This window comes from Leucoraja erinacea, chromosome 9 (genome assembly GCF_028641065.1).
Source record: "Leucoraja erinacea ecotype New England chromosome 9, Leri_hhj_1, whole genome shotgun sequence".
NCBI lineage: Eukaryota > Metazoa > Chordata > Chondrichthyes > Rajiformes > Rajidae > Leucoraja > Leucoraja erinaceus.
In genome coordinates, this window is record NC_073385.1 from 30,640,211 (window position 1) to 30,664,170 (window position 23,960).

The 23,960-nt window shown below is 41.6% G+C and overlaps 1 protein-coding gene across 1 annotated transcript; it reads left to right on the forward strand.

Annotated features, from left to right (window-relative positions):
• The first annotated feature begins 88 nt into the window (after positions 1 to 88).
• On the forward strand, positions 89 to 23,960 carry ap5m1 (adaptor related protein complex 5 subunit mu 1). The gene is made up of 8 exons (XM_055640473.1): positions 89 to 201; positions 6,860 to 7,523; positions 9,268 to 9,495; positions 10,760 to 10,896; positions 19,151 to 19,236; positions 20,860 to 20,987; positions 22,577 to 22,673; positions 23,680 to 23,960. Exons 1-8 carry the CDS (start codon positions 134 to 136, stop codon positions 23,760 to 23,762), a joined length of 1,491 nt encoding a protein of 496 aa, XP_055496448.1. The 5' UTR covers positions 89 to 133; the 3' UTR covers positions 23,763 to 23,960.

The following is a 23,960-nucleotide window of genomic DNA, read 5'->3' on the forward strand; positions in this document are numbered from 1 at the left end:
CAGCAACCAACGCCTGGTCGCCGCTTGTCGCCTTGTACCCGATGCCCGCACATCCTCCATCTGTTCTGCAGATATTATATATCAACACTTGAGTTGCAGGAAGGTACAAGGAAACCAGGTGCAAGGAAAAGGCATGAGCGTCCGAGCATTTTGGCTGTTGGGGCTGGAGAGGGGAGAAGCGCCGACTGTCAAGTTCTCCAGGTAATGACAAACACTGCAGCACAAAAACAGTGTTTAAGAAGGAGCTGGAGATGCTGCAAAATCGAAGATACATAAAAAAGCTGGAGAAACTCAGCGGGTGCAACAGCATCTTTGAAGCGAAGGAGATGGGCAACGTTTCAGGCCGAAACGTTACCTATTTCCTTCGCTCCATAGATGCTGCTGCACCCGCTGAGTTTCTCCAGCTTTTTTTGTGTACCAGCACAAAGACAGTGATGGGTCCCGACCAGAAACGCCGCCTATACATGTTCTGCAGAGATGCTGCCGGACCTGCTGAGTTACTCCAGCACTTTGTATCCTTTTGTGTACTAGCCAGCTTCTGCAGTTCTCTGTTTTCATAGGAACAGGCCCGTTGGCCTATAATGTGTGCCGAACATGATGCCAAGATAACATGATCTCCCTGCCCATGATCCATATCCCCCCAGCGACAAACAGCATAGCCTCTGATATTCTATTTCTTGCGAATGAAACATAAACCAAATAAATAGTTAGATCTCAAGCCGGGTGCTGAGCAGGTGTTGAGCTCTAATATTGAATTTGATGATAGGAATTGAAAATAGGAAGTGGCGGAGTGCAGAATTTTCTTCCTACAGCAGACACCTCGCATTGACACAGAATGATACAAATGCTGACTTTCTTGGATAATAAGGGATGATAAGGGATATAGAGAATATGTTGAAACAACAAAAAAGAGGATGTACAATACACGAATTCAACAATAACTTGAAAAGGGAAGTAAAAGGGGAAATAACTCAAACAGAATGTGAGAATGGCAATTAACGTAAAATGGAAACAAAAATCGTGTGTTGTTATTTTTCCCTTGGATTAGATCTTCCGCGCCAGCTAATACCCAGACTGAACAGAGCAAGTTCTTGACCCAAAGGGCCAAGATGATTAGAGTCAGAGTGATACAGTGTGGAAACAGGACCTTTGACCCAACATACCCACACTTCCAACATGTCCCAGCTACACTAGTCCCACCTCGCTGCCTGCCCATATCCCTCCAAACCTGTCCCATCCATGTGCTGTCTAACTGTTTGTTAAACATTGGGATAGACCCAGCCTCAAATACCTTCTCTGGCAGCTTGTCCCATACATCCACCACGCTTTGTGTGAAAAAGTTACCCCTCAGATTCCTATCCAGAAAAGCTATCTTTTCACCTTCACCCAAAACCCATGTCCTCTGGTCCTTGATTCACCTACTCTGGGCAAGAGACTCTGTGCATCTACCCGATCAGTTCCTCTCATTATGTTATACGCTGCTATAGGATCATCCCTCATCCTCCTCTACTCCAGGGAATAGAGTCCCAGCCTCTTCAAAATCTCCCAAGAGCTCAGACCCTCTAGTCCTGGCAACATCCTCATAAACTTTCCCTGTACCTTTTCAGCTTGACAACATCTTTCCTATAACATTGTGCCCAGAACAGAACACAATAATCTAAATACAATCTCACTGACGCCATATACAGTGCCCTCCATAATGTTTGAGACAAGGACCCGTCATTCATTTATTTGCCTCTGTACTCCACAATTTGAGATTTGTAATTAAAAAAAATCACGTGTGGTTAAAGTGCACTTGTCAGATTTTAATAAAGGCCATTTTTATAGATTTTCTGGTCATGAGCTGCCAGCATAACTTCTCTGGTGATGCGCTGCCAGGCCTGTATTGCAGCCATCTTTACCGTTTGCTTGTTTTGGGGGCTAGTCCCCTTCAGTTTTCTCTTCAGCATATAAAAGGCATGCTCAATTGGGTTCAGATCAGGTGATTGACTTGGCCACTGAAGAATTGGCCATTTTTAACTTTGAAAAACTCCTTTGTTGCTTCAGCAGTATATGGTTGGGATCATTGTCTTGCTGCAGAATGAACCGCCGGCCAATGTTTTGAGGCATCTGTTTGAACTTGAGCAGATAGGATTTGTCTATACACTTCAGAATTCATAATGCTACTACCATCAGCAGTTGTATCATCAATGAAGATAAGTGAGCCAGTACCTTTAGCAGCCATACATGCCCAGGCCATAACACCCCCACCACCGTGTTTCACAGATGAGGTGGTATGCTTTGGATCTTGGGCAGTTCCTTCTCTCCTTCATAGTTTGCTCTTGCCATCATCCAAGATATAAGTTAATCTTCATCTCATTTGTCCACAAGACCTTTTTCCAGAACTGTGTTTGCTCTTTTAAGTACCCCTTGGCAAACTGTAACCTGGCCATCCTATTTTTGTGGCCAACCAGTGGTTTGCATCTTGCAGTGTAGCCTTTGTATTTCTGTTTATGAAGTCTTCTGCGGACAGTGGTCATTGACAAATTACACCTGACTCCTGAAAAGTGTTTCTGATCTGTCGGACAGGTGTTTGGGGATTTTTCTTTATTATAGAGAGACTTCTGTCATCAGCTGTGGAAGTCTTCCTTGGCCTGCCAGTCCCTTTGCAATTAGTACGTTCACCAGTCCCTTTCTTCTTAATGATTTTCCAAACAGTTGATTTTGAGGGAGTGCAGCGTAGGCTCACCAGGTTAATTCCCAGGATTGCGGGACTGACATAGGATGAAAGAAAGGATCGACTGGGCTTTTATTCACTGTAATTTCGAAGGATGAGAGGGCATCTTATAGAAACATATACAATTCTTAAGGGATTGGACAGGCTCGATGCAGGGAAAAAAATCCCCATCTTGGAGAGTCAAGAACCAGGGGTCACAGTTTAAGAATAAGGGGTAGGCCATTTAGGACTGAGATGAGGAAAAAGGTTTTCACCAAGATTTGTGAATCTGTGGAATTCTCTGCCACAGAAGGCAGTGGAGGCAAATTCACTGGATGTATTCAAGAGAGATATAGCTGTTAGGGCTAATGAAATCAAGGGATATGGGGGAAAAAGCAGGAACAGGGTACTGATTCTGGATGATCAGCTATGATCATATTGAATGCTGGTGCTGGACGAAGAGCCGAATGGCCTACTCCGGCACCTACTTATTATGTTTCTATGACAAACGGGCACATCACCGAAACCCGAGGCGCACCACAAGTCACAGGACAGATTGGAGAATGTACTTTGCCACACAGGTATGCAAGCACTCATACCATTTCATGGACCTGTTTCCTTCCAGCTTTCTTCATTACCACCCATCTCTGACTTCTTTCTCCTGACACCTGTCTCTAAACCCCCTCATATTTCCCTCTCTCTTTCTCTCATGCAATTCTGCTCACCATATATTTTTTTTTAAAAGTAGTGAAAAATGTTGAGGACGTAGTGGAGGTCCCAGATTAGAATTATTTTACATGCAAGGTTTAGAACATAGAACAAGGTTTAGAACAAGACCTGTGGCCCACAATGTCTGTGCCAAACGTAATGCCAAGTTAAACACATCTCATCTGCCTACACATGATCCATTTCCCTTCATTCCCAGCATATCCATGTGCTTATCTAAAAGCCTCCTAACGCCACTCCTATCTGTCTCTACCACCAGCCCTGGCAGTGTTCCAGGCATCCACACCCTCTGTGTCTAAAATAAAATTACCCTGCACATCTTGAAAAGGTTAAATGCTTTTAAATATATAAAAGAAACATGGTGGAATACTTGTTTGTAGGTTGTAGCTTGTATTTCTTCTTAAGCAGGCTTTCTCTAGTGAAAAGTATCATCTGATAAGAGACCGATGCCTTTGAAATGTCTTGTCTTGGAAGCTCCAGCTGATAAGAGATCGATGCCTTTGAAATGTCTTGTCTTGGAAGTACCAACTGATAAGATGCCTTTGAACTGTCTGGTCCTGAAGGTGCTGTAGTGATGTATATTGGCTGCGTCTTGTGACCATAACTAAATGTCTTTGGAATGTGTCCACAGTAGAAACTAATGCCTTTGAAATGTGTCTACCAATTGATAAGAGAGACAACCAACTGATAAGAGACAAGCTCAGACTTGTCCTATCGTGATGTATATTGACTGTATCTCGTGACCATGACCAACATCTTTGGAATGTGACTAAGTGACACACAGTATAAAACATCGTGCAAATCTTTGTTCATTGAAGTGGGGAAGTCAAGTGTCTATTGCTTACTTGACTGGTGTATCCCCGTCACTTTCGCCGACTAATGATCAATAAAGCTTGAGTTGGTTTACCTAACCTTCCTGCAGTTGTCTGTTTTTTAAGTAGTGAACCTTATTAAACTCCTTTAAACTTAGCCCCTAAAACCTTGAAGCTGTAGCCTCTAGTCTTTGACATTTTAATCCTGGGAAAAAGGTTCTGACCATCAACACAAAGTTGAGGTTGCACTCACTGAGTCAAAGGAGATTGAGGAGGGATTGAATGGAGGCAAGCAAGATTATGAATTGTTTAGATAATGTAGGCAAAGAGCAGCTGCTCGCCTTAGCTGATGGTACAAGGGCAAGGGAACATATTTAAGGTGTTGTACAAAACATCCAGGTCATCTGAGGCTGAACTTTTTACATACTGCAGTTGTAGGGAGTCGCTGCCTACAAGTGAGGTTAAAATGAAAATAAGCAATAAAAAAAAAAGACACAAGAAACTGCAGATGCTGGCTGTGCATGACGTTATCTGTATGAATCATCATTAGTCATGAGCAATGTGCCGGAAAACTGGAGATTAGTTAATGTGCTTTTAATTAAGAACGGCCGCAAGGAAAAGCCTATCAGTGAGCCTAACATCTGTGGTAGGCAGGTTACTGGGGAGAATTCTGCGGGATGAGATATACAGTATATGCGTAAACGGCTGATTTGGGATAGTCAGCATGGTTTTGTACAGGGGAGATCATGTCACAAATCTGAGTTGTTTGAAAAAATAACCAAAAAGGTTGATGAGGGCAAAGCTGCAGACGTTATCTGTATGGACTTCAGCAAGACATTTGATAAGGTTCCTCACGGTAGGCTGCTCGGGAAGGTTGGATCGCATGGGATCCAAAGAGAGTTAGCCCAGTGAATAGAGAATTAACTTAATGGAAGGAAACAGGGTAATGGTAAAAGGTTGTTTTATTGGACCGGAGGCCAGTGACTAGTGGTGTGCCTCAGACATTTGGGCAGGTACATAGGATAGGAAAGGTTTAGAGGGTTCTGGGCCAAACGTGGGCAGGCGGGACTAATGCAGATGGGACACCTTGGTCGGCATGGACAAGTTGGCTGAAGAGCTTATTTCCATGCTATATGACTATGACTTCAAAGTACTGGAGTAACTCAGTGGGTCGGGCAGAATCTCTGTAGAACAGGGATGGGTAGGTACCCTTTCAGGACAGTGGATGAAGAAAGCTGGAAGCGAGAACAGGCCGGACAAATCCTGGCAAGTGATAGATGGATAGGCATGCAGGTGCAGCAGGCAGTAAAGAAAGCGAATGGTATGTTAGCTTTCATTGCAAAAGGATTTGAGTATAGGAGCAGGGAGGTTCTACTGCAGTTGTACAGGGTCTTGGTGAGACCACACCTGGAGTATTGCGTACAGTTTTGGTCTCCAAATCTGAGGAAGGACATTATTGCCATAGAGGGAGTGCAGAGACGGTTCACCAGACTGATTCCTGGGATGTCAGGACTGTCTTATGAAGAAAGACTGGATAGACTTGGTTTATACTCTCTAGAATTTAGAAGATTGAGAGGGGATCTTATAGAAACTTACAAAATTCTTAAGGGGTTGGACAGGCTAGATGCAGGAAGATTGTTCCCGATGTTGGGGAGGTCCAGGACAAGGGGTCACAGCTTAAGGATAAGGGGGAAATCCTTTAAAACCGAGATGAGGAGAACTTTTTTCACACAGAGAGTGGTGAATCTCTGGAACTCTCAGCCACAGAGGGTAGTTGAGGCCAGTTCATTGGCTATATTTAAGAGGGAGTTAGATGTGGTACTTGTGGCTAAGGGGATCAGGGGGTATGGAGAGAAGGCAGGTACGGGATACTGAGTTGGATGATCAGCCATGATCATATTGAATGGCGGTCGGTGCAGGCTCGAAGGGCCGAATGGCCTACTCCTGCACCTAATTTCTATGTTTCTATGGATAGAAGTGGGAAATTTTGAAAGGCAGATGGTTAGACAAAGAACAGATGAAAAGACAAAAGGCATGAGATTAGGATAGAAGAGGGTGCAATTTGTAAACCATAAAAGGGAATATAGTTAGAAGGGAAGAAATGGCTGTATCCAGGTGAGGCAGAGGGAAGGGAGGGAGGGGGGGGGGGGGGGGGGGGGGGGGGGGGGAGTTCTGGGTGTGGGGTTTGTGGGTTCACTGAAGAAGAGAGGGGTAGGTACTTAAGGGAAACAAGTTTGCATGACCATGGGGAGGGATGAATAAATGAGTGACTGAATTGGTCCACAGAGAATTGGCCTGAACAATTGCTCAAATGGCCTCCTCCTCGTTTGTCTGTGAGTGAAATCTGGGCATTTTCATTAGATTCCTACTACCATTATTACTGGTGTTAAAAGGCCGGTTCAATTGATGTTAAAACAGTAACGTTGCTGCCTTCAGGATGAAAGTAAATAAAAATAAGATGTAAATTGTATTCTTAATTGATAAGCAAACTATATTGCACATATAAATATAGCAAAATACACATTTTGTATTCATGTTGCATTTTATTTGCAACTTATGAATTATTAGATTAGAAGTCATCATTCAGTTGTGTTATTATTAAAAGAAAACATGCTTTTTTTTATAGGCAATATCCAACAGTTGAAAAAAGAGCCCGAATTTTCAATGGGAAAAGCTATACAGAAGTGCCGGAGGAGAGAATCTTTCTTAATGCACTGTTATGTGAACTTGGTATGACTGACCTGGACAAGAACTTTGTGGAACACAGAGACAGCTGTTGCCGAATAAATAAAACATCCATTTATGAGATTACCATTGGAGATGGCATTCTTTGGCCCGTCCTTGTAATGACACAAAATGCAGTCCTATATGCTTGCCTTCCTTTGGTCGAACAAACTCTGAGTCCCCACCCACCATTGATAAATCTCTGTGGGATTTCTGCTGCATTTGCATTGCTCACGGGGTTGATGGCCTTTTTAAATTTGTCACAAAGAAATGAATCAGAAATGGCTACCAAGTTGGCTCAGCTCCCTGCCATGCTGATGCATGCCTGCCCACTGGGCACTCCAACAGACACTGATTTTGGATTGATGCAAACCCTCTCTGGGAGCCATGGTCCACATAATTCAGTCTCGTTGGTGCCGACACAGAAACAACCAGCTTGGAAGCCTAGCACATACAAGGGGAAGCCTCAGGTTAATGTCTCCATCACTGAACAAATTCGGTCAATGCAGTACGGCAAGAAAGATGTGATTGATGTATGGCAAGAGTATGGAACAGTAACATGCAAGGTTAGTATGGTATATGTACATACTCCGTTTGGACATCACACCCCCAACACAAACAAAAAATATGTTGTTTTGTTTTAAAGTTTACAATTTTAACACTGAAGTTGTACGTCTAATTTTATTTGTTTTTGATATTCTTATTGCTGTAAATTTGATTTTCTCACTTTGCTGAAGCCTAATTCAATGATAAGGCATATCATTGAGATTTGGGTTTATGTCTAGTTTTTATGAACAATACTGATTGTATTAGCAGCGCAGCAGGTAGAGCTGCTGCCTTGCACTGTAAATTGCCCTAGATGTGTAGAGTGTGGATGAGAAAGTGGGATAACATAGAACTAGTATGAATGAGTGATTCAAGGTCGGCATTGTCCCGGTGGGCCGATGAACCTATTTTTGTGCTGTTTCTCTCAATCTAAAGTCTTATAATGTACAAGGGGACATCAAATTGTTAGACAAAACATCAGGTGCTGGAGGAACTTAGCGAGTCGGGCAGCATCTGTGGAAGGAATGGACAGGCGCAAAGGGCCCCATCCCCGGTAGGCGGCGCGGCTCTGGCCAGCAGCGGCCTCTGCAGTCTGTCCGCGTTTTTATTTTTGTGCTGTTTTTCTCTTTTTAAATCTCTCCCTGCACTGGAGACCCGACCTCTTCGGGTTTCCGTTGTCGTTGGGGCCGCATAGGAGCGTCCACAGGAAGAAGGCCGGGGACTCTGGTGCATCAAATTGTTAGCGGTGGAGGAGCAATGCCGCTGTTGAGTCGGGTCGGAGGCTGCTGCTCGGGTCTGCGGACAGCGGCGCCGGGAGCCCGCGGATCCCTGGAGAGAGACCGCTTTTCGGGGCTCCTGCAACGGCGAATTCTCCCGCCCGTGTTGCGGGGGTTGAAGAGCTCCTGGAGCGGGGCCTGACATCACTGCCCCGCGCGGCTGGAATGGCCGCGGGACTTTGCGAGCGCACACCGGGGGCTCCAACACCAAGACCCGGTGTGCGACCTCGCACCACCCGGCGTGGCTTCAATGGCCGCGGGACAATTGCCATCGCCAGCCGGGGGCTTTGACTTTGACTCTGACATCGGGGGGGGGGGGGGGAAGAGGCAGTGGATCTGGCCTGCTAAGGAATTTTGGCCTTCCATCACAGGCATTTCGTTTGGACCTCTAGGGGTCCAAATGACAATTAAATTGACTCTTGACTCTTGACTTTTCCTCCACTGATGCTGCCTGACTCGCTGCATTCCTCCAGCACTTTGTGTTTTCCTCAAGATTTCCTCATTTGTGTCACACGTAATATGAGAAAATTCTGCTTAGCAACAGCATTTTACTTCAGAGTATCAATATGATAGATTCAAGTCCCACCACAGGACATGAGCTTATAACCTAAGATGGCACAAAGTGCTGTATTTTCAGAGATACTATCTTTCTGAGATGCAAAATGAAGGCCTAGTCCATTTTATCAAGTGGATGTAAAAGATTCCATGGTTAATTATGTAGACAGTCAGTCAGAGATGTACTTCAGGCCAAAATTGATTTCTTGACCAAAACCAGTGAATGCACTGAATATGTATGCAAAGCTGTGTGCCTGCTTATAACAGCAGCAGTTGCACTTAATAGCCGAAGTACTATTATCAATTCATTTTTCTTGTGAGCGTGCAGCTTGCAGCAGACTGTCTGGTATTTGTACTTTCATTATTTAATAATCTTGTTTTTCCTTTTGTTAAATAGTTCTATTCCTAACTTGCTGCATTTGTTCCAATTTAGTGCGATCTGGAAGGAATAATGCCAACTGTTACTGTGAGCTTAAATTTGCCCATCAATGGATCTCCTCTCCAGGATATTCTGGTGCATCCTTGCGTCAGTGCTGTTGACTCCACGATCCTTACTTTTAATAGCATTGATGATATGGATGATTCACTGTTCAATGGACCATACAAGTTTCCCTTCACACCACCATTAGATGTGTTTAAACTCTGCTGCTATACCTCCCAAGTTAGTATACGTTTACTTATTAAACTCCAAACAAGTGTATGTGAATTTTGATTCAAATTATGCATTTTCTCATTAAAAGATTTGTGTAATTATACACACATTTTCATTAAAATTGTTTTGAGTTTGCTTTGTGCTGTTTTCTAGCTTTGATTTATGGTCCTGGTGTCAGACCTGTCTTAGCACTTGCACACACTGTTAAATGTGTGTCATAGGCTGTCAGTTGTGTTAGTTGTGAAAAGGAGTGCCTTATAATCAGAGATCCTGGCTTTTGGATGCATTGGTTTTCAAAAACCAATCTACTTATTCGTGTGCACATAACTTTGCTCAAACATTTAAAAGTGTAGAAATACTCTTGTTCTTTAAGTCCCTCAACCAACGTCACTACTGATCATATATTATTGCCAATTATCAGTCCTCTGTCTCTGTGCTTACTGTATTTTGGTCAGTTCTTTGACCCCTTTTGTTTAGCCTTTTGCATATTTTGATTGTGGGCTTGTTTTAACTGTCCTTTTTTGCAGAATACCGGGAAGTGTGTAGATGTAGGATTATCGATTTGAACTGAAAAATTGACGTGCTATAGTTAGAATAGCCGGGCAGGATTGGTTTCTGTCAAACCTGGTTTGTGACCACGACATAATCCTTTCCGCTTCACCTTGCCCAAGTCCCTAATTCTAAATTGGAGCTTGAAGCAGGACTACTTGGACATCATTGAATTTATGGAATTTTCACTTTTTAAAAAATGTATTGATTTTCAATCGCATAAATCTGAAAATAAATAGATTCTGCAATTGAATTTCCAAGTCATGATGTTGACCCAGAATGTGTAACATGCCCATCAGCTCCTTTAGATAATTCCACTTTTCAATATCATCATGGTTGATCTGATCAAGTGCCCCCTCCTGCCCCTGGTGATCAAGCGATCATTAGATTTAGATTCTCCCAAAGGGCAAAGACACTCTCCATATCCAATCTGTTGACCAATTCAGATCTTGTTCTTCAATAAAGTTGCCTCTCACTCGTTTGAACTCCAATGGATACAAGCCAAGCCTCTCAGATAGGCTGAAATGCTTTTAAAAGTTATTAATTACACTAATAGCTTTTCGTGTTAAGGTTTACCCCATAGTGGAATTGTTTGAAATTAGATCATCTTTTTATATATAAGACAAATATCAACACCAAGTAAAGCAGAAGAGATCAGATGTGAATGAAGTGGGTTGGTAAAATTAGAGGCCTGAATATTTGAATACTCTTGCCTTGTTTGCAGGCACCAATCCCTCCAATTCTTGGTTTCTATCAAATGGAAGAGGAGCAACAATTAAAGATTACAGTAAATCTGAAACTTCACGAGAGTGTCAAAAATGGATTTGAGTATTGTGAAGCCCACATTCCTTTCTACAACAGGTAATGGAGGGAGTAACTTAAGAGAAACTTAAAGGCAGCACAGTGGTGCACCTGGTAGACCTGTGGCCTCATAGCGCCAGAGATACGGGTTTGATCCTGGCCTTAATTGCTGCTTGTGTGGAGTTTGCCTGTTCTCCCTGTGACTGCATTAGTTTCCTTCCGGTGCTCTGGTTTCCTCCCACATCCCAAAGGCTTGTTGGTTAATTGGCCTCTGTAAATTGCACCCAGTGTGTAGGGAACGGAGACAAAAGTGGGATAATATAGAGCTAGTGTGAACGGGTGATCGATGGTTGATGTGGACCCATAAGGCCGAAGGGCCTGTTTCCATGCGACATCTCTAAACTACATTAATGCCAATGAATGTTTAGTTTGGAGATTGAGAACTCTATAACTTGCAAAATTGAGGAATGGGGCAAGTAGTCAAATGGTGTATTAAATTACCATTTCAGTGTGAAACGTACTATTTCATTGGTTTGCTTTCAGTACTTTTAATTAGTGTCAGAGGTTGACAAACTGGTGATGGATGAGTTGCTTTTAAATGGGAAAGTGTGTGGTGAGTGAATTAGATTCTGCAAACTGGTGATGGATGATGAGTTGCTTTTAAATTAAAGGCAGCACAGTGTGTGTGGCCTGATAGTGGCCTTAATTAGATTAGTTTCCTGGTGCTGGTTTCCTCCCCCAGTCCCAAAGAGTTTGGACCCAGGCTAAACGGAGACAAAATGGGATAATATAGAGCTTTGCAAGGGCCTGTTTCCATGCGACATCTCTAAACTACATTAATGCCAATGAATGTTTAGTTTGGAGATTGAGAACTCTATAACTTGCAAATTTGAGGAATGGGGCAAGTAGTCAAATGGTGTATAAAATTACCATTTCAGTGTGAAACGTACTATTTCATTGGTTTGCTTTCAGTACTTTTAATTAGTGTCAGAGGTTGGCAAACTGGTGATGGATGAGTTGCTTTTAAATGGGATAGTGTGTGGTGAGTGAATTAGATTCTGTGCTGGGTAGAGTTTGGAAGGCTAAACAAGAATACTTTGCAAAAGAGGACCATCTTCTCAAGTGGCAGATGTAGAAAACTATATATTTGCTCTTGAAATCTATTACAGAAACTAGAATATAATTGCAGTTGAATAGATATTAATTGTTCCTTAATGACATTCTGAAATTTCAACTACAACTTAATTTTTCTTCATCTGTGGCACAATATAAGTCCCTGAATCTGTTTTCTTAGCAAGTTGCCTTTGATCAGTGTGAATTTTCCTCTCTGGGCACTCTATACAGACTGATCCTGTGAACTGTTTGTTAAAGGGATTTTCTTTGGTAATTTAAATAGGTAGTTACAGCTACTGCAAACAAACCTGACATTTAGAGATACCAGTTACATTTGCAATATTGATTCGCATTCAAACCATTAAAACAGTTTTAATAACTATCTTTACATTTCAATATTGATTCTATTAGAGCTAAATTATTTGGAGGACTTTTCAACCATGACGACTTCTGAATTCTTTTAATCTATTGTCCTCTGTGCGGTGTGATCATAGATTCATTTTGTACACAGCACGATTTAAAGAAAATACCACTACTACTAATGATGTTAATGTTATGATAACTATAAATTTGAAAAGTTGCATTCCATTCAATCCTACAAGGCATTTAGATTTGGTTTAGTTCTGAGATGCAGCGTAGAATCTGGCCCTTCAGCCCAAGTCCACGCTGACAAGCGATCACTCGTTCACACTAGTTCTATGTTATCCCATTTTCTCATTCACTCCTTACATAGTAGGAGCAATATTACAGTGGTCAGTTAACCTACAAACTCACACATTTTTGGGATGTGGAAGGAAACCGGAGCACCTAGAGGTTCAACTTCAAGTTCGTTTATTGTCATGTGTCCCTGTATAGGACAATGAAATTCTTGCTTTGCTTAAGCACACAGAAAATAGTAGGCATTTACTACAAAACAGATAAATGTGTCTATATACCATGATATAAATATATACACACATGAATAAATAAACTGATAAAGTGCAAATAGCAGAAAGTGGTTATTAATAATCAGAGTTTTGTCCGAGCCAGGTTTAATAGCCTGATGGCTGTGGGGAAGTAGCTATTCCTGAACCTGGTTGTTGCAGTCTTCAGGCTCCTGTACCTTCTACCTGAAGGTAGCAGGGAGATGAGTGTGTGGCCAGGATGGTGTGGGGTCTTTGATGATACTGCCAGCCTTTTTGAGGCAGCGACTGCGATAAATCCCCTCGATGGAAGGAAGGTCAGAGCCGATGATGGACTGGGCAGTGTTTACTACTTTTTGTAGTCTTTTCCTCTCCAGGGCGCTCAAGTTGCCGAACCAAGCCACGATGCAACCGGTCAGCATGCTCTCTACTGTGCACCTGTAGAAGTTAGAGAGAGTCTTCCTTGACAAACCGACTCTCCGTAATCTTCTCAGGAAGTAGAGGCGCTGATGAGCTTTTTTGATAATTGCGTTAGTGTTCTCGGACCAGGAAAGATCTTCAGAGATGTGCACGCCCAGGAATTTGAAGTTCTTGACCCTTTCAACCATCGACCCGTTGATATAAATGGGGCTGTGGGTCCCCCTCCTACTCCTTCCAAAGTCCACAATCAGTTCCTTGGTTTTGCTGGTGTTGAGGGCCAGGTTATTGCGCTGGCACCATATGGACAGTTGCTCGATCTCCCTTCTATATTCTGACTCATCCCCATCAGTGATACGCCCCACAATAGTGGTGTCGTCAGCGAACTTGATGATGGAGTTTGCACTGTGGTTGGCTACGCAGTCATGGGTATAGAGTGAGTACAGCAGGGGGCTGAGCACGCAGCCTTGAGGTGCTCCCGTGCTGATTGTTATCGAGGCTGACACATTTCCACCAATACGAACAGACTGTGGTCTGTGGATGAGGAAGTCGAGGATCCAGTTGCAGAGGGATGCGCAGAGACCCAGTTCTGCGAGTTTGGTAACCAGTTTGGAGGGGATGATTGTGTTGAAAGGGTCAAGAACTTCAAATTCCTGGGCATGCACATCTCCAGAACCAGGGGCCACAGTCTTAGAATAAAGGGGAGGCTATTTAAGACTGAGATGAGAAAAAACTTTCTCACCCAGAGAGTTGTGAATTTGGAATTCCCTGCCACAGAGGGCAGTGGAGGCCAAATCACTGGATGGGCTTAAGAGAGAGTTAGATAGAGCTCCAGGGGCTAGTGGAATCATGGGATATGGGGAGAAGGTAGGCAGGGGTTATTGATTGGGGACGATCAGCCATGATCACAATGAATGGCTCGAAGGGCCGAATGGCATCCTCCTGCACCTATTTTCTATGTTTCTATGAGGAAACACTTTTTCATACAGAGAGTTGTGAGTCTGTGGAATTCTCTGCCTCAGAGGGCGGTGGAGGCCAGTTCTCTGGATATTTTCTTTTTTTTTCACTTTAGTCTTTATTGCTTTTATGCATACACAAATAAAACACAAATATAACAACGAAACATACAACAATGCAGTGAAATGTACAACAGTGCAGTTCAGTTTACAATTAATGATGCAGTATACAGAACTATTTTCTTATTTAAAAAAATTTCCAATAACTTACATTATTGTCAATAAAATTATACAGTGTTGATGTCTTTATTTCTATACCTAATCCATTTTTCCCATTTTCTGTTAAACTCGTCTTCTTACATTCTTATAGAATATGTCATTTTCTCCATGACACATATTTCTGTACTATATCTAACCATTGTCTAAGTCTGGGTGTGTCCACTGCAAGCCAGTTTCTTGTAATGGCCTTTCTGCCAGCTGCGAGTAGGATTTTAACCAAGTAATGATCTTCCTTCAGCACCACTGTATTTATGTTACCCAGGTATAAAATGGAACACTTCTTGGAGACTATATATCCTAATACCTCCTTTAATTCTGAATTCACTCTGTCCCAAAATGGTTCTATTTTTGGGCAACTCCAGAAGATATGTGCATGATTTGCGCCTGTTTGGCCACATTGCCTCCAGCATGTTTGCTGCCTTAGAATTTGCTTGCTTTTTATGTTAGGTGTAATAAAGAAACAAATCAAATTTTTCCAATTAAATTCTCTCCATTTTTGTGAATTAGTGGATGTCTGTAGTGTTACACACATATGATGCCATTCTTCTTCTGAGATTGTGATGTTCAATTCCTTTTCCCACTTACATTTTACATAAAAAATGTAGTTTTAGCTTGACATTCCATTAAACTATGATAAAGTTTAGAAATAATGTTTTTTGATGATACGCATTAACTATCACTTCTATCACTGGATTCTTTGCTTCTAATGCCTCCCTTTTTACTTTTTTGCTTTAATAATCTCTCAGTTGGAGGTACCTGTATCTTAAACCAGGGATGTATGACTCAACATTTAAAGAGTGGATGACGAAAGGAATGACTGCATTTTGTACTGTTACTGAAAATGGAGACCTAAGAAGTTGTCAAGATTTGAAGGATAGATATGCACTTCGGAACCAAGACTTGTTTAGATACTTCCAACTGAGAAATTATCTCTGGATACTTTCAAGAGAGAGCCAGATAGGGCACCTGAAGATAGCGGAGTCAGGGGATATGGGGAGAAGGCAGGAACTGAGTACTGATTGTGGATGATCAGCCATGATCACATTGAATAACGGTGCTGGCTTGAAGGGCCGAATGACCTACTCCTGCACCTATTGTCTATTGAAACCGACATGGTCACACGCAGAATATGCAAACTTCACACAGCCAATCTCCCAAAATCAGGATTGAATGAACTGTTCAGTTTAGTCTATTGTCAAATGTACGGAGGGACAGTGAAAAGCTTTAAGGCCCTGTCCCACCAGCATGCGATTGCATGCGTCTGGCGTGACCAAACGTGGTAGCTTGAGGCGTACGGCCTCGCGGGGCCGGTCCCACTTCTAACCGCGGAGCTGTCTGGAGTTATGCGGGGCTGGTCCCGACATCTTACTCACCAATCAGCTGGGCAGGAGGCGGGCCGACTGAATATGGACTTTGCGTGGCGTCGGGCGGTGACGTCATCACGCAACGGCATGCCGGGTGGTGATGTCATCACGCCACGCGCTAGGCGCACAACGGCAAGACGCTGCGTACGGCGCCGAGGCGCTGAGTACGGCCTCAATGCGGCTGCGGGCCGACAGGCCGTTGCCGCGTGTAATATTTGGCCAGGATGTGACTCGTAGAGGGTTGGCCAGGATGTGACTCATCCTTGATTATGTTGCTGGCCTTGCCTAAGCAGCGTGAGGTATAAATGGAGTCAGTAGAAGGGAGGTTGGTTTGTGTGATGGTCTGGGCTGCATCCACAATTTGCAGCATTTTCTTGGGGTCTTGGGTGGAGCTGTTCCCAAAGCAAGCTGTGATGCATCCTGATAAAATGCTTTCTATGGTGCATCTGTAGGGGTTGGTGAGAGTTGTAGGGGACATGGTACACAAAAATGCTGGAGAAGCTCAGCGGGTGCAGCTGCATCTATGGAGCGAAGGAAATAGGCAACGTTATGGGCCGAAACCCTTCTTCAGACTGAACTTCCTAAACCGTCTAAGGAAGTCGAGGCGTTGGTGTGCTTTCTTAGTGTGCTTCAATATGGGTGGTCCAGGAGACGTTTTTGGTGATATTGACTTCTAGGAATTTGAAGTTTTTAACCATCTCTACTTTGGCACCTTCAATGCAAACCGGGGATTGTGTACCGCTTCGCTTCCTGAAGTCGATCACTATCTCCTTTCTCTTGCTAACATTGAGTGAAAGGTTGTTGTCTCAACACCAGGGCACTAGGTTCTCTATCTCCTTCCTATACTCAGTCTCATCATTATTTGATATCCGGCCCACAGTGGTGGTGTCATCTGCAAATTTGAAAATTGAATTAGATTTGTACATGGCTGCACAGTCGTAGGTGTACAAGGAGTAAAAGGGGCTGAGCACGGAGCCTTGCAGAGTACCAGTGTTGAGGGTTATCATAGAGGATGATTTGTCCCCTATCCTATGAATAGGAGTCTGATGTAGGTGTCTCATCCAGGTGTTCTAGGAATGTGCGTAGGGCTAGGGCAATGGCATAGTCCGTGGACCTGTTGTGGCGGTCAGTGAAATGCAGTGGGTCAAGGCTGCTGGGTAGACTGGATTTAATGTGTTCCATGACCAGCCGCTCAAAACATTTCATGATGGTGGATGTTAAGGCCACTGGACTGTAAACGTTTAGGCATGAGTTCTTGTTTTCTTCGAACCGAGACCGAACCCGGGTCTCGGGTGCTGTGAGGCAGCAGCTCTACCAGCTGCTCCACTGTGCCTCCTCTCAACCCTTATGCCTTAAGAATTCCTCTTAAGCCAGGAAACATTAGTCAATATGAAAAATAGCTCAATATTTCTGTGCAGAATGTATGCATTCTACTTTTCATAGCCTACTAACCAAGTGGGACCCATTGGGTCCCATCCCCCACGTGGTGGGGGGGGGGGGGGGTAGTCTCCGAGCGCATTAATCCACCTCTCACCCATAGGTCCCAATACTCACCCCTCCCTAGAGAGGGAGGGGGGGCAGAGAGAGAGGGGGGGCAGAGAGGGGGGGGGGTTAGAGAGAGGGGGGAGGGAGGGCGGTAGAAAGGGGGAGGGGAAGGGGTGTTGAGAGGGAAAGGGGGGCAGCGAGTGAGGGGGGCAGAGCCATCAGGCTATTCTCCACAGCCATCAGGCTATTAAACTCCTCAAACAAAACTCTGATCATTAATAGCCCATTGCACTTTATCTGTTTATTTATGTGTGTGTGTGTGTGTGTATATATATATTCATTGGTATATGGTCACACTGATCAGTGCTGTTCTGTATTTATTTATGCCTACATTTTTCTGTTGTGCTGAAGCAAATCAAGAATTTCAATTGTCCTATCTGGGACACATGACAATAAACTCTCTTGAATCTTGAATCTCTTATCACCTGCACAGGGAAAAAAATTGAGTAAAATGTGGGAAAATGGGAAGGCTGTGGCCTAGCGTTTGTAAGGAAATGAGAATCAAGCAAATTGTTCCTAGATCTCTCTTTTTTTAATAATAATATGGAAGAACTTATAATAATTCCTCAAAAGTCAGAAGTATTTAATTGTCATCTGTACCAGCATTGGAACAATGATATTCGTTATTGCATCGTTACTGGCCCATAAATGCAATGTTCTTCGATTTTGTACTTTTGAATGTTTGTACCTTTGAACCGTCTGGTTACCTAGTTACTAATTATTAATTTATTGTATTATTCGTAAATGCAGTTTGATAGACAATGTGTGAAGTTGTACAAGTCAGTAAGGAATCTAAAGGCAGATTATTATCTGGAGAAAGATTGCAAAGTGCAGAGGGATTTATGAACTCGTATCACTTCATTGATGTAGCAGAACAAAAAATATTTCCACTGATCTCAAATCCAAATGAATTTCAAAACTTTAGCAGGCAGGTGTAGGAAGCAGTTCAAAAAGCAAATGGCATCCGTTCCTTCCACAGATGTTGCCTGACCTGCTGAGTTACTCCAGCACGTTGTATTTTGGTGCATATTGGCCTTTATTGCCAACAGGTTGGAGTTTAGAAATGGGGAAGTATTGTTACAATTGCTCAAGTTACTGGTGAAGCCTATGCATCTTATTTAAGAAAGGATATACTATCATTGGAGGTTCTAAAGAGATTCACTGGGCTTATTCCTGAAATGGGAGAGTTGCCCTATCGTGAGGAGCTAAAGAAATTGGATCTGTATTCTGTGGTGTTTGGAGGAATGAGGGTGATTTTATTCAAACATGCATGATCCTAATCATAATGTTATTGTGGGGATGCTTCCATGAAAGGGGAAATCTTGAATGAGGGGCCCAGTCGCAAGATAAAGGAGTGGCCATTTAAAGCTAACATGCACAGGAATTTCTTCTTTCAGAGGGTGATGAATCGCGAATTCTCAACCCCTGTTGTTTGTGGAAGCTAGGTTATGCGAATATTAAAAGAAGTGGTCGGTGTACTTTTGAAAGATTAGGAATTTTCAGCTGTGGGGAATGAGGCCTGAGACAATTCGCCCATGATCATATTGAAAGGCAGGGTAGGCTTGAAGGGCCGAGTAGCATTCTCGTCCTGTTTTCATGGGTTTTGTTGCTAAATGGAAATAGATGAATCCTAAAGGAAGTCAAACAGAATTCCAAAAGTTTTGAAATAAAGAAAAAATATATGATTTCCATGCATTTTATGTTGTATCTGTTCATCCTAGTCTCCATTTCTTGACAGGGGTCCAATTGTAAACACAGAATGCAAGGTGAGCCATGGGCAGCTGGAGGTGGCACGAGAGAAAAGCTTACTGGTTTGGATCATTGGTTAGTGTACAAACTGTTCTATTTCACTTAGACTATTTAAAATACACATTTCTTTAATAACTTATCTAACGTGAGTTATTTCCAACATGAATTAGTCTTCGTAGTAGGTAAATGAACCTTGCATTTAATCATGTATGTTAGTTCCCTTTTTAACTAAAGGGATTAGGATCAATGTCACTCTGCTTTTCATAGTTGGCGTTGCAAAGAGAAACTAAACTTAATGTATTAAACTGCTTCATTATGGATACAAGCATTATATTTATTCGTAAAACATCCAATCCTTGCTCCAATTCCATGCCCGTTAGCTTGCTTCAGCCAGTAAATTGAAATGCACACATGATGGCGGTCAGACTTCTTTTTATAAGTAATTGCAAACACCATATCAATTTGATAAACCTTTTTGTATTAGATTATTCAACTGACCAGAGATGTACAATTCCATGAGTTATTGGATAATGATCAATACAGGTTACGAGGCTAACTAAAATCATGATCTAATTGTGTATGAAAATTCCAAAAACGCAGATGCCAAAAATCTGGAACACAAAGCGGGAATGCTGGAAACATTCAGCAGGTAGTACAAATTCAGCACCGGTAGAAAGAGAAACAGATCTAATGTGTTGGCTCAATTTTATTTTTGAGTGTTTCTATGTCCACAGATATTGCCTGTCCTGCTTTCAACCATTTTTAGTTTTTGTTAATTTGTTGGTATTTGCTATTGGTTTATTATTGTCATGTGTACCGATATACAGTGAAAAGCTTTTGTTTAAGTCAGTGGTTCCCAACGTGGGGTGTATGCCCCACAGGGGGGCAATTTGATTTTTAAGGGGGGGCAATTGAGCGCGACTGAGGAGGTCTGGGTCCAAATTTTCGATTTTAATTTTTTTGGATTTTCCATCAGGTAAACATATGTAGTTTATGTTTCAGATGTTATTTTGAGTAAATAATTTTTTTTGGGTAAAAAAGGTCTTTATTGTGTAGTTATTACATAATCATCGCGCCATCGCTCTTCATGCACGTCGCACGAAGCGCGCGAGGCCATGTTCTTTTGAAGCTGTTTAAACCAAGGTATTGGCGTTTTAAGCTTCTTCAGCTGAAACGGAGTTCACTTTTTAAATGATAAGAATTATATATCACCACATGGGGGGGGGCGTCTGGATTTTAGAGGTGATTAGGTGGGGCATGGCCAAAAAAAGGTTGGGAACCACTGGTTTAAGTGCTATCAAATTAAATCAGGTAATTAATCCATGAATACAATCAAGCCATACACAAGTACAATAGGAAGAGCAAAGAGAAAAATGCCAGAGAGCAGAATAGTGTTACTGCGTTATAGTTTTAACGGTTCCAGATAAAAAATTATATTACTCATTGTTAATTTCGATCTTGTAGACAAACAAACCTTATGGAAAACTGAGGCTTCTAAGGCTATTAGAGTTGTTGCCCAGAATTGACACTTCATATTATATTTTTCAAACCAATTAGATCACATTCAAATAGAAATTATAAGAAATCGGCACTCATGGTGAATCTTTAAGAATACATGCCGCAATAAAAATATACTAAATATAGAAAGATTTATTGAATGCCATTAGTTGTTTGGACTTTGTTTTGTTTTGTGTTAAGGTCAGAAATTCCCAAAATCATTGGAAGTGTCACTAACTGGCACAGTAATGTTCCCTGGGATTGGTGCCACAAACCACTCTGTGCAGCCGAACGATCCATTCTGCACTGGACTCACAGCGTACGTTAAGGTGGGTAAACATGAACCTTTCCATTTTCAGCGTTGGTTATTTAGAGCTGCCAGAGAAAGAAATGGAAATGTGTAAATTAGCAAGGAATGCCCTGATATTGCTTTGATTCCTGCATCACTTTCACTTGAGTTTTGATTTTTGATTTTTTTTTAAATCCTGATACTATTAGTCTACCTAAAGCAATCTCCAAAATTATGAGTAATTAAATATTAATTATCTATCTCAGTAAACGTTGACTGAGTATAGCTAATTAATATTTAATTATTAATAGTTTTGTAGATTGCTTTAAGTAGACTAATAGTATCAGAAATAGAGAGACGTCTGTAACTCAAATAGCATATTGAATACTCAACACAATCATTCAATTATCTTTGACTTCCAAACTGTATATCCTGATTGATGTTCTTCTCTGCCATTGCTCACTCTAAGGAATGATAACGAAGGATGTGTAAAAACTGAAAAATAATAAATTATTTGACATGCTACATTTGTGATATTTTGAAATAATTACTCCTACCTTTAAAAAAAACCTAAGAAATTAGATGTTCAAATAATACAGCAAGCATTTTTAAGGTCTTAAAGTTCAAAGTAGAGCTCAAATATAATAAAAAACAGAAAATGTTGAAAATAATCAGTGGATCAGGCACAATCTGTGGGGAAATAGGAATAGAACTAGTGTTTAAGATCCAAATCCTTTTGTTAGAACTGGGAAAGAGAAAAATAAATAGCTTTCAACATCAGAGAGTAGGGCGAAGAAGCTACTGAACGCAACTTTGCCGTCTCTGCAATGAAAACTAACTTGACAGAATAGGGAAAGAGAGAAAATGAGGGGTCCCAGTCCTGAAATATAAACACTAATGCTGAATGGCCTCTATTTTCTGCTTTTATTTCAGATTTCCAGCATCTCTGTTTTTTTATTTCGAGCATGATAAACTGCAGTATTCTTTGTTAGGACTTCAGACTAGTGAGTTTAAATCTATATGTTTCCTTTTTTTGGTTTTTTTAAAGCCTCCATATTACAAAATTCAAAGGGTTTTGAAGAAAAATTATAAATTCAGTGCAGAAGATAATGCAACATAATGAAAAAAGAATTGTTGCTGAGGCATCTTAAAACATGCTTAGTTTTAAACAAACCCAAGTGCTGTAGTAACTCAACGAGAGTGGTCTTCACCTAAAACGTCATCTGTCCATTTCTCTCCACAAATGCTGCCTGACCCAATGAGTTCCTCTTGAAGTTGGTTTGAAATCAGGAATATGGTTCATTTCAGTAGATGAATCGGCTGATTTTTTAATTTTTTTTAAGGATACCATGAAGAGCATTATAGCCTCCGTAAGACTCTAAATGCTTTATATCGAACTTATTTATCAACATGAAACTTGGATAAGTTAAATTCTTTCCATTCTAATGATGGAATCATTTGATCCATTGCAGAAGACTATTTACATGACAAAATCATTGCAACTATTTTAGGGGACGTGGAAAGCCAACTAACCATTGGGAATGTTCAGGTATTTCAGTGTCAAGATAATAAAAAGTTCTGAAACTGCTAATTAATCTTTCAATTTTTTTTATTTCATTATCAACCCAGCTCTACTTTCGCATCCCAGATTATACCCTGACGGGTTGCTATGTGGACCAACATTCAGTGCAAGTATACTCTTCAGCAAAACCTAAAATTATCACCTGTAAGTTTGAGTAATGTTTTTTTTATGGGCTGATGGTTTGGATTTTCTTTTAACCAAAGTAGATATATCCTGCAGGTGTCAGTCTTGCCTGCAGTTATCAGAAAGGCAACACTGTGAAGGAAAAAAATATTGACTGAGCCATTCACCTTCTCACAATGTATTTCTACCGTGTCTTCCAATTACCTGATTTAAACCATCACATCTATGTGTCTTTACTATTACTTAATCATTTAAAAAATAATTAATCCTCTCATCCCGATGTTAAGCCTTTCCGAAACCTTTCTAGCTCGTCAGTGTCTTAGTTCACAGATATAGCATGGAAACAGGCCTTTCGGCCCACTGAATCCACAGCAACTAGCGAACACACCAGTTCTATGTTATCCCACTTTCTCGTCCAGTCCCTACACACTAGGGGCAATTTACCGTGGTCAATTAACTTACAAACCCACAAGTCTTTCGTATGTGGGAGAAACCCCACGTGGTCAAAGGGAGAACATGCATTATTTTCCCATGTGTATTGAGACTACAGTGAAAAGCTTTGTTTTGTGCTCTCTGATCATTTCATATTCTACACGAGTATAATCTAGCCATACACAAGTGCAACGGGCAGTGCAAAGGGAGCAATAACCAGTATAGTGTTACAGCTTAACGAAGAACAGGTTGAAAAAAAGTGCCTAGACCATAATGAGGTAGATTGGGAGATCGGGACTACAATCTTTGTTTATGGAAGGACCATTGATAATGGCAGGGAAGAAGCTATTCCTGAATCTGGTGCATTAAAGCTTTACTATATTTGTACACAATGGGAGGGGGGAGGGAATGACTGGGTGTAAATTGTCCTTGATATTATGTTGGCAATTGACTCATTGCAAATTCAGAAATTCTATTTTTTGTATTATTGCAAAGTTGTTGTTGTTCTATAGATCAACAATTACTTTTGCTGGATGTTTACTGTTGCTACTGAACACCACACTCCACTAACTGACTAATTATTTAACTTTTTTAGCAAAGGAGCTGCTTTCTTCTGAGTATTACATCTGGAACTCTGAAGGCGATGCACCCATAGCCAGCAGATCCTTGCCATCCTGATGCAATTTGGAGTAAACACATGGACAAAAGATTCCAAATGGACATTCAGTTTTATTATAGATGTTTAAAATATCAGTGGGTAGTAGTTTAATTATGCTCCAGAACCTGATCTGTTTTAAAGTGTAACAAATGGGAAACTACCGGAGTGATGAAGTTTGTTTGTCATATATATTGTAAATATTTTGATTAATAAAATAT

Excerpts from the sequence above, each read along its gene's own strand:
- ap5m1 (XM_055640473.1), top strand. The coding sequence starts at position 134 with ATGAGCGTCCGAGCATTTTGGCTGTTGGGGCTGGAGAGGGGAGAAGCG. Across the intron at positions 7,524-9,267 it reads ATGGAACAGTAACATGCAAG|TGCGATCTGGAAGGAATAAT; the intron begins GTTAGTATGGTA and ends GTTCCAATTTAG. Across the intron at positions 10,897-19,150 it reads CACATTCCTTTCTACAACAG|GGGTCCAATTGTAAACACAG; the intron begins GTAATGGAGGGA and ends ATTTCTTGACAG.